Genomic DNA, 14,090 nt, shown 5'->3' on the forward strand with positions numbered 1-14,090 from the left:
TTAAATTAATTATTACGACAAGCTGCCAATAGCAACTTGCATCCTCCCGTGATTTTTTGGACTTTGGTGTTGCATGTTTGGTTTGGATTTCTATCAAAATGACGGACTCAGTAAACTTTGAAAGTTTAAATTTATTACTGAAAGTAAGTATATGTAATTTTTCCAATTCAGGTTAAACCTAGATTGACGCAGAATATTATGTCGCATCCTTAACATGCTATAAGAATTGCTAAAAGTTAAGCTTAAAAGTTGTAGTATTTTATAGTAAAAGGGCATTTCGTGATCCACAGCCTCATCCCCCCACTTTCCCTCCCCGCTTTGCGTTTCAAAAAAGACACGAATTTTTAAATTAAAGAATAATAGGAAAAGTCACACACAAAAAAAGCGCGCACAAATTTGGTATTTTACACTATTTTCGCCCATTATCAGGTGTTATGCCATGTGTCAATGGCAATGCAGAAGTGATAAACAGTGATCGCACTGATTGCCTCATCAACAATCATGACAACTAGCCCGAAACATCATGGCCCTGTTCCTTCCTCACTCATGCACTAGGGCCATGAATGCCCTACGTATGTAAAAACGGGGCTCCGTGAACTCACGTCGCGGTGATGACGTCACACTGACGGCACCTATTTATAGGAAGAATTCAAAACACGGTGACGATAACAGTCACAAGTGTGGTCTTTACATCCTCAAATGTGCTAAAATTTACGAACATGCACCAAATATGTTTTGTTTAAGTCTCATCTTCACGTGAGGAATGGTAGGAAGTGGTATTTATGAGAAAAAGTGGTATTTTTGTGTATGCGGTACCGTACCCTGGACCAGATATGCTCAGGAGTCCCAGACCTTCGTACGGAGAAGGACAGTGGAAATCGTAGTGACGGAGGTGTGAGTACCTCGGGCTACATGACAACATGTATATTGCAGAAGGGGCAGAGACTCAAATTTGCCTCTTCTATGCACTCGATGATCGCCATATAGCACATACCTGGACACTGAACAATTAGGAAATTTACTTTACTCAATTTTTAAAAACTGTGGATAGTAGGGTTCTGATTCACTGATTGAATACCGGATTAAAGCACAATGAAGAGCTATAAAATGTTGACACCCCATTCACTAAAAATCACTAAGCCAAGTTGTGTAGCATCACATGCTTGTGGTTTGACCCTGTTTATTTTATGCGATAAACACATTACAGGGAATACACATTGGTCAGTGCCACTCAGGGGCATAGCAATTTGGGGCCTATGGACAAGGAGCAGTGCAGGCCCTTTTAACATCTCTAACCATTTTATTTTTTCTTTTGCTCGGTCCCCAAACCCTTAGGGAGTGTTCATTAATACTTTGGTAGGGGGGGCTGGTCTACCTCAACATTTTCACTCGAAAACTTTTTGACCCCCCCTCGATGGACTGCTAAACTTTTTTGACCCCCCTCTTTTGACACACAAAACTTTTTGCCCCCCCCCCCCATTATCGTATAACAAACATACTTAATAGTGTTGTTTCCAGTGGTGTGGTATCTGGGTCACATGTCATTGAGGGAGGCACTAAATTTTGAAACATTCGGTGGGACAATTAGCATGAAATACAAGCACAAGGAAATTTTCATTTTATATTTAATTTAGATTTGTCCCAAATCAGGGTGTTTATCTGATTTTACAGGGATAAATGAAATAGAGGATTTATTTGGAGGTTCATAGGTGCATAATTATATTGTGCATATTATATTATGATAGTACTGTACAAATGCGCGTGAACCGCCCAACAAATTTTGCCATATTGAAGGTTATGGTCAAATATTGTTAAAATTAGAACTAATTTATGCAAAAAGCTAAATATGAGATTAATTTAGTCACGCAAATGTACACAGGTATCAGTTTTGGCCCCCAAAGACCGTGGTACCTGGGCATGCGCCCATTACTGCCCAATCTGCCTATGGTAAATCTACCCATGGGCCTTTGTGTACAAAATAATGTTGCAATGAGAAATAGTAAACTGACCATGCTGAAGTGTGCAGTTTACGTACAAAGAAATCCAATTTATTTGCAATATTTTCTGGATTTAGTTGTATTTGATCAGATTGGTACATACGCTCGTATTCATACTGATTTGTAGCCTTAGTTTGAAGAGATATAAAATTTTATGATAAAAAGTGCCAGTGTTTCTTTAGACCAACCCAGATGTTGCATGTTGCTGATCATCTTTAATGTTATATTAATTAATAGATATGTGTACACTAAGGGGTGGTGCAATAATTATGTGTACCCCCAGGGGTGAATTATAGGGGGGCAAAGATTTTTGGCAGGCCAAAGGGGGGCAAGCATTTTTGGCGGTCGAAAAGGGGGTCAAGCGATTTTTGGCAGGTCGAAAGGGGGGCAAGCAATTTTTGGCACAGATATTTTGGGCACAGTTTCTATATTACGCCCTAAAAAGGCGTAGGAAAACGTTACGAACACGTTCAAATATGCACAATTTCCTGCTCGCTGCGCTCGCATTATATGTTAAGACAATTTAAGGTTTTAAATTGGGTTCCCAAAATCTTGCATGTGTAAGGGGGGCAAAGATTTTTTTGGCACGTCAAAAGGGGGGCAAAGGTTTTTGGCACGTCGAAGGGGGGCAAAGGTTTTTGGCACGGCCAAAGGGGACAAGCGATTTTTGGCAGACCATTTTGAGAATTCACCCCGGGTACACATAATTATTGCACCACCCCTAAGTGCCATAATTTTTTCAAACAAAAGCACTGAAAACGAAAACTTGTCCATGTTAAATTTTGGGTTTTGAAGAGGAAAACTTTTTGGCCCCCTTTCCTACCACCTAAAACTTTTGGTCCCCCCCCTCTTTTAAGGTCCAAAACTTTTTGGCCCCCTCCTTTTTACCAGCCCCCCCACCAAAGTATTTCTGAACACTCCCTTAGGGCCCCTGAGCGTTATCCACCCGCTTGCTACGCCCCTGGTGCCATTCTTCTATGGTAGCACCTGTACAAGTACTACTACTAAATACATTCAAGTACATTCAAAATTGATGTGACTCTATACTTATACCATTTGTAGGCTAGTTCCAAGGAGTTTGTAGTGAGGATATGTGAGCAGGCATTCTTATATCGAGATCTCATTCATCCACCACCAGAAGTGATTCATAAACTTGCAGATGAGTTGACAGTTGAAGACAAAGAAGCTCAACAAGTGAGTACAAATGCAATGATTACACTGTTTTTGGATATCGCATTTCCTTTTTGAAAAGGTAAATATGCCATGTGGTAAAAGGTCTTATCTTTTCCACCAAATTCCAGTAATTATTTAATTACTTTGTGAATGATGAAGAATCGTATTCACCTATTACATACATATTAGATAACATGTGTTACACTTCCCACAATTCATTTAGGGCTCATATTGAAATACCCTACCACGTTTTCACACAGAAAGAAGGCAGGATTCCCCTCGCTAAGCACGCGCCTCAGGAAAGCTCGGTCAGGAAAGCGCGCTCCTAATTTAAGTCAGTGAAGTGGCTAATTGCAGTGTTATAATCACACAGGATTTTAACAAAAGAAGGCTAGCACAGGAAAGCTGCAGGATGGCGCACACCTTCCTGTGTAAGGGTATTTCAAAAAGAGCCCTTATTCTCTGATTTGCTATTCAGTGCAACATGGATCAATAGTGACAAGAAAAACCTCAATTGCAAGATCTGGATGAGCTTTGTTAATCGAGACATTTTTGTTACTGAATAGTAAATCAGTACAGGGAAGAAATGCATTGTGGGAAGTGCAAGATATCTTCACTGTCTCCGATACATATCTTAGTCTTATACCTCATCTAAAGATTCCCACCATCTGATTGTTTAAAAGCGCGGGCATAATTTTGACTATGCCTGCCAAAGTAAATATTCCCCAGGCATAGTTCTGTGTGTGCTTTGTTCCCAGCGTAAAATGATTGTAATCTATGCCGTTCACATTAAAACTATGAATTTCTGTTCCAAAATCGATGCTTTTAAAGGACTACAACTACTGTGCTGAAAATTCAGCAACTCAAAGCAAGTAGTTATTGATTTATTGATCAAATATTGGGTTTCCCTCATTTTTGACTGTAACTCCACAACTGTTATCTGTGCTGAAATAAAATTTCCAGTGCAGTAGTTGTAGTCCTTGCCCCTATAATATACATACTTGTCCCCAATGCGCTATAATTTTTGAGAAAAATGCAAAAATAGGCACAAAATTGAGCAGGGGTGTAGTACCAAACAGCAAACAGATGACAAGAATCGTAAGATTTGGTATATAAAACAAATATTGACTGGGGCATAGTCATGGTTTTGAGATCACCGCAGGCCTATAATTTTAACCATTCCCCTCAAAGCAGTCAATATTTGTATAATATTTACTGTGTCCATGTGAAAACACAAAATGGTGAAAGATATTATGCTAGTCTTTTAAAATTTCCTGGAGTGCTACATATCATACTTCTCAAGACATTTAGAAGTGCTGTAGGGGTATGATTTGAATCACACTCCTGGTGTGTAGGAGAGTTAAATGGACATAATCTGTATTGCATAACAGAATATAAACCGAAAAAATTGGTTTCAGGGGTTTTTTTTGTCATTTTTTTGTGTGTTACTTTTCTATTATTCTTTTATTTTGGAAAATTTAGAAATACTCAAAAAGTTCTTAAATTCTGAAAATGAAGAAGAAAAAATCTTTGAGTGCACAAGCTTTTTTTGTGCTGAGTTAGAATTTGTTCTTGCATGCAACAGCAATTTTCTTGTGGGAGATTGTAATGTAGTAAGGTTTGGAGGATGGGTAATGCTCCTGTCAGACTTTCCTGCTACTTGCCACTGCGGCAAGACGTATCAGCGAATGACAAGCCTTGATTCTGTCAGGGTGTCAGCGGCAATGAAACCAGCATTAGAGTTTGTGTAATGTTAAGAAATTAAAAAAAAATATACTACGCATAGATTGTAATCCTAGTGTAATTTCCTTTCAGCTTCTCTCATCATTGAGCAGTCTCATCCGGCATGTACTATTTATTGGTTGTTCTGATGCAGCAGCAGTCCATAAAGTTTTCCCAGGTATGTAAAGGTTACAGATCGCTAGTCCAAAAGTCTGTTAGTCTGAATTTGAAGTAAGTTTTACTGAGGGTGCAAGCATAACAAGGTGAATCTGGGGACATCTAGATGTGTAAAGTACAGAATGGGACACACTGACTGAATGCTAACTGTTTTGTCCAACTGACCTTCCTAGTACCTTGATAATGACTTTGGGAGAAATAAGTGCATAGTCTCTGAGAAAATGTGCATTTAAACTATTTTGGTCCATAATTAGGCATTTCATTCTTTTTCCTATCATCATTTCTTTTTCTCATAGTTCTTTGTTCCTGTTCCTTCCCCCTTTCATGGAAGAGGGGTGCTCCCCTGACTGGATCTGTACCTGGATGTTTTAACATGTTCCAAAAAACACTCTACTATTGTATAGTAATACTGAATTTACGCAAAAGCAAAAGACCATAGGCAATTCCACCATCTCGGAGACCATCTATATAAAATGCATTTTCTTTGTTGATTTCCCAAAACACCAAAACATTGTTTAAGTTCAATGACCAAATATTATGTATTTCTCATCGCGAGCAGCTAGAATTTAAAACCCTTTTGACGACACATATTGCTTTGGTGAGAAGTAAACAAAAAGGTATATATTATTATCACATGTAGGTAGTTACAAGTGCTAAAAATGGCAATTACTTGTTAACAGTATGAAAACAAACACTGTTGCCCCCCCCCCTTTACACATGCAAGAGCTAAATGACCTAGAGCTAAATGCTAGGATCATTCATGGTTGACTTATTCAACAAAAAAAACTGTTTGTGTTTTTAATATGAAAAGTGATAATTTGTATTCATGTCATACCGGTACTCTATTAATGATTTCAAAATGCATTGAATTTGTATTTTCTTTAATTTGGGTAATCTATAAATGGAATTTATATCCGGGTAGGGAAAGAATGGGTGGATACCTGAATATCCAGGCTTGAGTCACTGCCTTAATTTGGGCCAAAAACACTGTTTTTCATGCTAAAAGGAAACATGCACAAAGTAATTATTGCTTGCATTATGATTTTAGGGACACCCCCTTGCAAATATTTATAGGGAGGGGATGTGTCCCCCTGCTTCTGCCACCTATGAAGGAAACAGATGACAATATGTTATTTACATTTTACATTAACAGATAGTTTTCACAAGGATTTGAGAACACTTTTATCAAGAACTCTTGGTGCAAGTCTGTAAGTACATGTATTATGTAGATTCTGTTATTTGCAGTGATACTCTCCATACATTTTGACTCATTTGGTCTATTAGGTCTTCTGTTGTACATGCTACAAATAGGCATTTTGAAAGATGTAATTTGTATGAATGCCAGAATTTTCTTATGCTTATTTTTTAAAATAAAAACTACACATTAAGTTTGAGAAACTGCATAGCACATTTTGACTGGTTTTGTTTGTTTGTTTTTGTTAAAGGTCAACATGGAGAAATCGTTCCATTAATAGTCAAGGTAAGAAACACAATAACCTACAATACAGTAGTCCTGTCCACAAGAAGAGCTATTTGCTTAAGCACTCTGGTGCTCAACCACAGACTTGGGGAAATCCACCATGTGAACTGTCTTAGAGATCCTGATCCCAAAATATGTCCCCAAATTTACCCCCAAGAAATTTAGGGGATTTTGCTAGTGGTCAAGTGAAGCCCAAGGACACAATAATGTAATGTCATTTTGCAATTCTCGAGCACCGAGTATCCTATGACCTTGGTATGATGGAATGTTTACATTTGTTAAAGAGTTTAATTCAGTGTGCCACTTATAGAGAGGTCACTGTTAGCTTCCTGTTGCAATTCCAAAGCTGACTTGGGCGAAATTTGAGGATTTCTAGTACTGTGAGTGTGGACATACACTTTGGGATTGACTTACGAATCACAATTCTCGGGTACCCTGATGCTCGAGTATTCTATCCCGTCTGAACAAGGCTAGTATGTCTTGTTGTTCTTGGGTGAAAAGCATGGAATGCTCAACATTCAATTAAAAAACGGTGTGTGCAAACCTGGACCTAGGGTCTGGAAGAGCTAGATGATTTGAAAGGAAGATACCCCTTTTGTTAGTGACAGCTTAGCAAATTATAATGGAATAAATAATCCTTTGTTGAAGGGGAAATTAGCTTGTAGTATGTAAGATGATAGAATTGTTGTACAGCCATAGTCTGTGTTTGCTTCAGCTGATCCCTCTGGTGATGTTTGATATTGTGTACACTTAGTAAAAATAAACCGAATGAGAATCCTAAACTGATATATATGATAACTGTATATGTTTCATTTCAGTGTCTTTGCCTCGTCTTGTTGATTTTGACTGGAGAGTAGATATCAAGACCTCATCAGATACACTGGCAAGAATGTCCATGCCAACATGTGTGTTACAATTAAAGGTAAATGCTAGCTTTATGTTGCCAAGGCATCTTTAAAAAATATTGTGTAGCATTCATAATTAAGCAATAATCTTGTTTAATTAAAAAAAAAGAGTGGGATTAAGCGTTTGCCTCAGAATCATTTTTGGAAAAAGGTTTTTTTTATTTATTTATTTTGTTTGTCCTTTGTTGACCCATTATTTTCTCCGTAACAAATCAAATTATACATTATACAGGGTGATTTAAAATGAACTGTACCCAACTTCACCCAATTTTTTAAATATATTTTTGGAAATTTTACATATCAAAAAACTATCATAGAAATTAGTGATAAGTGTGCTGTAGTAGAAATTTTGAATTTAGATAATAAGTTGTTTTAGTCAGAAGATATCGCATTTTCAAGTTATCATCCCATTTTTAGACCAACACACGGAACTAAGTTTATTTGTGTTCTCTACCGCAGTAACAAAATGCAACTACCGTACATTTACAGCAAAACCAAGGCAAATTTTATTTCGCATTATTAAATCAATAATATTGCTATTCAATTACAATGTCAGGTTTGCAAAGATTACAATGTTAAATAATACATGTAGAACAAAGGACCCGTTGACTTGAAATTGTAGAGGGACATTTGAATTTAAATAGAAATGGGGCTGGTGCAATATCCATACACTCGAAATTGAGACCTGATATTTTCACCAATAATAGCAAACATAGCCTACTACCCTATTACAGCTTGCAATATAAAATTATATAAATGTCGATAAGTATTTAATTCTAATTGTATTGATTTATCAATTCATCTTATTTTCATTTTTAAATAAACATGCCCAATTTATGTTGAGCTGAAAGTGTCTCAAGGCAGTTGAGTGAGCAAAATGCTGTAGAACAGATAGTTTGAATAAAATACTCATCCGTGTGCAACATCGTTATTGGTGTGTGTCCTAAGATTGTACTTTTCTTCAAAACCATGATTTTTTCACCAATATTAGAAAACATACTATCCTGTTACAGCTTACAAACACAAATTATATAAATGTCAGACGGAGAAATAAATTCTCATATATAAATGTCTGTAAGTATTTAATTTTAATTTTTGAAGTTGGGTACAGTTCATTTTAAATCACCCTGTACATTGCAAAGTAGTGTATAAAGCAATGGTTTGAGATATTGAAGGCACCGTACAAACTGAAAGTAGATATACAAAAAATAGAAATTTGCCTGTTCAAACTGTTGATTCACTTATATTTGTTTGTTTGTTTCTTCCATAGGTGCAAGACAATGCTACCAGTACTGAGAATGTTCCTGCCGTGAATTGTATGAATGTGGAACTAGGCAAAGAGACATTAGAAACAATGTTGGATGGATTAGGAAAAATTAGAGACCAACTCAATTCAGTGGCCAAGAAGTGATCCAGTAGTTGATGGGTTTACTGAATTAATTCCAAGTACAAAACTGTATTACTGGCTTGAATTTGTTGAGTGAATGCCACTTGACTTATGGGGACTCCCTCCTTCCTAGCCTGGAAAAGATGTTATTCCTTAGAATTGTAGTAAGAATACAGTGTTATTTTGGAAGAGAACCTGAACCATGAGCAAATCCTCTTATCAACCAGTATATTATACTGACTTACACACAAGTCATCAGTCATTATAATTTGTACATAATATATAAATAAATGAACACCTGACCATATAGTGATATTATATTTTTTCATGGTACATATTTCATTATGTGCACCTTAATATACTAATTGAATTTTTTGCTTTTGAATGACAGTAGTTATTTTATAGACTGTGGATTGTAATTAATTTTTTGGGAAAGAGTAAGTTTCAGTATTTAAGATAGGCAACCTGATTGACAACCTAATTGACAACCTAATTGCCCATGTTACCCCATCAAAATACAGATATTATTATTAGGTTGAAGCTCATATTTTTGTCATAACTTCATTTGCGCCTGAAATATGTTTCATTTAGGCGGTATTAAGAAAAACATAGTAGTTTGTTGGAATGCCAACCTGAAAGTCATGTTTCTACATGTGATGGGCCACATTTTTGCTTCTAACCCCCCCCCCCAACTTTTGTAGTAATGTAACTTACAACATGGAATAAGAATATTTGAGTGATGGGCCTTTATAGAGAGGTAGAAGCTATGAGCAACTTTTGATAAAAAGCAGTCATCAACCCTAACCCTAACCCTAATTGATGAATCCTAACACTAATCTTAATCTTAAAGCTAAGGTGGCTCATTACAAATGTTGAATTTATTACAGAAGTGGTAGTATTTGTATAGTTTGTTAAATTTGGTGCACTTTTGCACAAAAATAGCCACCTTGGTGGGAAAACCATACCATTGACTTAATTTGTTAATCCATGTTTACATATTTATACAGGGTGTCCCTGAAAGAAATGTATTGTCCGAAACTTAATTGTTTAGGTATTTTAACAACACAACTAAACATAACTAAATACTTGGTGTGATTAAGGAATAAATTAGCTATCACATACTTTTTGAATTTTGACAATTGACCATACCGTTCTTGAAATATAAGAATTTTACGAAACTCCCTCATTTTCCACAGATTCAAATATCAATCGATTAGAGGTTAATGACTGCGCATCAGTTGTTTTGAGGGTATTGTGAAATATCTAAACATTGTGCTTTGGAACCGAGGAATATCCGAGGGATATTCCGAGGTCCAAAGCACAATGTTTAGATATTTCACAATACCAAAAATAACTGATGCAAAATCATTACCTCATTCATAACCGTCACTTTTCACTTTTTAAATGAAATTTTCGTCACATTTTCTTCTTTTAAATTTGAAAACAGAACACAATTTTAACTGTATCTTTCATTTTCCCTGTCAAAAATAGAATATCCTATGAAGGAAATTACGCTAGCGACCAATCACACTAGCGCGCAATCACGCGATGTCCAAATACGGCGGCCAGCGTCCGCGTAAATTGTTCGAACGCATAACACGTCACGTAACGCGGTCATTGTTGAGCGTACTTTTAGCTACGTCACGAGACGTGGTCATTATACTTTTTCAATGACCTGCATTTGGGTCCGCGTATTTAATAGTTATTATTTATGATTGGATCGCACTTGCTGCGTATATTAATGAGGTTATGAATGATCTATATAGTATATTCTAAGTGCTGAGGCCATCTTGGTGTAATAATTCGTCTCAAAGCCCCCGCACGCATTAGTTTTTTCGCGTTATTCCTGATGGATTGAGTAAATTTCTTCTTTTTTTCCCACTGTTTTATTTTTTCCTCATCCACCACACAAAAATCTCCAGGGCTGTCAACTCTCACGCATTGGCCGTGAGTCTCACGCATTGGGTCACTTTCTTACGGTCTCACGCCAAGGTAGTATAATCTCACACAAAAAGCTGGAAAATTAGTAAAATCTCACGCATCGTCATGCATAATTTGTTGTTCCTACACCCCCCCTCGCTTTTCACATTCTCGAGCGCCGTGGCTCAAATAATCATGGTGAACATTGTTTGTTTGTTTGTTTGTTTATTTCTTCTTTATACTGGGTCCATATTCAGGGGAAAATTTAAGTATTCCCCTGTTGGAGTCGGCAAATCCCGGTACGCCTCTGCCTCACGCCAAGCAATTCCAAAAAGTTGACAGCCCTGAATCTCATGTCTGACATCGACATAGCCCAAAGCATACATCTCAATAAAAAATATTGTTCATCTTGACTACAGTGCAACCTCCCTGAGATTGCTGAAAGATGAAAAGATACACAAAATTAAAGTAAAAAAAATTAATTTAAAAAAAAATTAATTAAAACCACATTCCGTATTAGGTTTTTAACTTGGGAAGGGCTTTGAGACAAGCTATTAAGTTGGCCTAATCACTAGTTGAACTAGTGAAACGTTCCAGGTGAGCGAAAAATAGTGTAGTGTTGAAGTTAAACTGTTTTGTACATTTAAAATGCAGTTAGATTTATATATGAATATCAAAATTATTCCTTTCAGTTTAAGATAACATGAAATCAATGTAAATGTTAAGCCAATATATTTTATACTGTCTTTTAAAAGATTAAAAGGCAAATGAGATACTCATGTGTGTTTGTGTTGTTCCATTATTGTATTGTATTCAAATATCTCATTATTGGCTGCATCTAAAGCAATAAATGCTCTGGTGATCATGTAATATATTATACAAAATATTGCTTCTAAGGTGGTACTACACCCCCTGATAAATTTTGTGACTAATTTTGCATTTCCTCAAAAACTAACTACACAATGGTAACAAAAGTTATGTATATTATAGGGCAAGAAATCCAATTCACTGAAATTTCAGTGATTCGAGACAAGTGGTTCGTTATATGATATTATGTTAAGAAATGAGGTACATTCTAGCGGTACCTCTTTTCTTATTATAAATACCGTAACTTACCACTTGTCTTGAATCACTGACATTCCAGTGTAGTAACTCTTTGCCCCTATAATATGCAAAACTTTTGTGCCCAGTGTGTTATTATTTTGTGACAAAAATGCAAAAATAGTCACAAATTTATCATCAAGGGATGTATGTATGGCGATGGGCTGGTTCTTTTACCAGAGTGAGGGCATGAGCTCCCTCTGCCTCCCTAGCTCAGTTGTTAAACATACCAGCAAGTGTAAGGGCAAAGGAAACCAACAAGTTCCACCCACATTTGGAGTTTTTTTGAATCTGACTTAATTCACCTTGAGAAACCGTAGAAGCCATCAGGACCCTGAAACAAGAGAAAGCACCTGGTTGTGAAAGTGCCATCATGGCAGAAGCCCTGAAGACTGATGGTGTCTTCATTCAAGAGATCAGTCATGAAATCTGCAACCAAGTATTTGCTGAATATAATGCCAAACCTTTTTTAATATGACTTAACTGTATCAGACTGGTTGTTGATCCAATCCTTACAAAAAACAGGCTGCATGGTTTTAGAAATGCAATTCAGAGGCACTACTGACCAAATCCACATGTTGAAAAGAAGAATAGAATTAGGTGCCAGGCACCAGCAGCTACCCCTTTTTGTAACATTCATTGCTATTGAAAAAGCGCTCAATTCCATTGACAGTGATAAGATTGTCATTGTTGCATCCCAGAGAAGATAGTGAAGTCAATCAGAGTGCTATATTACAACTATGGAAGGCTCAAGTGTTTGTAGCTGGCCTTCTGACTGAGAATATCATGGAGTTCTTCATCATAGCAAAGGAAAGCACACAAGTATTTGTAGATAACTGGGAATTTTGAGTTCTTCATCAGGACAGATTAAGTAAGGGTGCATTAATGGGCTACCCCATTTCTCTTTGTTACTCTTTGTTATATCATTGACTTCCTGTTGAAGAAAGCTTAAGATGAATATGGTTCTGTGCACTCACCAGAATATGTGGAAGATCCCTACTTAAGTTTTGAATGATTAACATTGTCCTGTTATATGGCAGCAATTTTAGTATAATCCAGTCCAATCTCGCATCGAAGCACCAATACTCATCAACATGAACAATGGAAAAGCATGTTATACCGGCCTCCTGAAAATATGATCTGATTTTGGATGGTGACGAAAGTGAGTTAAAGATTTCTGCTACCTTGCTTGGTTATCCTATCAATATCAAGAAGCAAAATTCTATCTTGTATTTGGTCTACAAGGTGCAGAGCTCTTGCATGAGCTGCTTTCTGAAAATTGGACAGAATCTGGAAATTACACCACATATCCACTCAACTCAAAACATCTTCCAAACATCCCATCTCTTAATATTTTTGTGTGGCTTTGAAGCATGGATTCTCACAAAGAAGTTGGAGGATGACACCAGCTCCTACAGAATAATATTGGGGATCGGTCACAATGATAGTTTCCATGATGTGACTGTGTACCAGATGACCAACTTGCTGCTGCTTTCACTCTTCATTTAACAATAGCAAATTAAATGGCATGGGCAGATCATCAGGAAACTATGAGATGAACCAACAATCAGAATATAATTATGCTAATATGATCCCCAACATGGCACAAGGAGACCGGGAACAGAGAGTCATGTACCAGACACCAGTACATTGCAAACTTATTCATCCTGACTTGTTGTTAGCCTTTCCCAGCTGAGATTAGAAATGCATATCAGGACAACTAGGTGTCATTGGAAGCAGCGTATGACTGACTATATCATAGCCAATGGATGATGATGTGTACATCTGTTATATCCATTAATCAAAAATCTTAGTCATGGCTGTGGCTTAGCTGTTATTAGCCACAGCAGCTAAAGGGAGTATCCCATTATGCTTTGCAGTGCCATAATAGAACTTAAATGTTTCATAGAAAATGTACACAAAATCCCTCACTTCAACTTTCAATTAATCCCTTAAATCAGGGGAGCTTAGACTTTTGTTTGGAAAAGTATGACCCCTGAAGTATTGTGAAAATACCATAGCTCTCAATATCTAAGCGGCTCTTGTTTATATTTTGTATACATTTGCTATGGAGCATGCAGATATACTGCAATGCATGATAGCGCTGAATTTCATTTGTTACTGCAAGCTGTCTATCGCACGGTAGACAACAGCAACCGTGTTGTGCCGGAAGACTCTTTTGCAGCACGTGTATGTACAGGGTGTCCCAGAATGATCTATACCGGGAA

The 14,090-nt window shown here is 36.9% G+C and overlaps 1 protein-coding gene across 1 annotated transcript; it reads left to right on the plus strand.

The window, feature by feature from the left end:
- The first annotated feature begins 34 nt into the window (after positions 1-34).
- LOC140154319 (COMM domain-containing protein 9-like) lies at positions 35-9,092 on the plus strand. The gene is made up of 7 exons (XM_072176891.1): positions 35-143; positions 3,060-3,191; positions 4,986-5,070; positions 6,223-6,277; positions 6,515-6,549; positions 7,368-7,471; positions 8,725-9,092. Exons 1-7 carry the CDS (start codon positions 99-101, stop codon positions 8,863-8,865), a joined length of 597 nt encoding a protein of 198 aa, XP_072032992.1. The 5' UTR covers positions 35-98; the 3' UTR covers positions 8,866-9,092.
- The last annotated feature ends 4,998 nt before the right edge of the window (positions 9,093-14,090 follow it).

Source organism: Amphiura filiformis, chromosome 6 (genome assembly GCF_039555335.1).
Source record: "Amphiura filiformis chromosome 6, Afil_fr2py, whole genome shotgun sequence".
In the NCBI taxonomy this organism is placed as follows: Eukaryota; Metazoa; Echinodermata; class Ophiuroidea; order Amphilepidida; family Amphiuridae; genus Amphiura; species Amphiura filiformis.

Excerpts from the sequence above, each read along its gene's own strand:
- LOC140154319 (XM_072176891.1), top strand. The coding sequence starts at position 99 with ATGACGGACTCAGTAAACTTTGAAAGTTTAAATTTATTACTGAAA. Across the intron at positions 5,071-6,222 it reads AGTCCATAAAGTTTTCCCAG|ATAGTTTTCACAAGGATTTG; the intron begins GTATGTAAAGGT and ends TTACATTAACAG. Across the intron at positions 6,550-7,367 it reads TCGTTCCATTAATAGTCAAG|TGTCTTTGCCTCGTCTTGTT; the intron begins GTAAGAAACACA and ends GTTTCATTTCAG.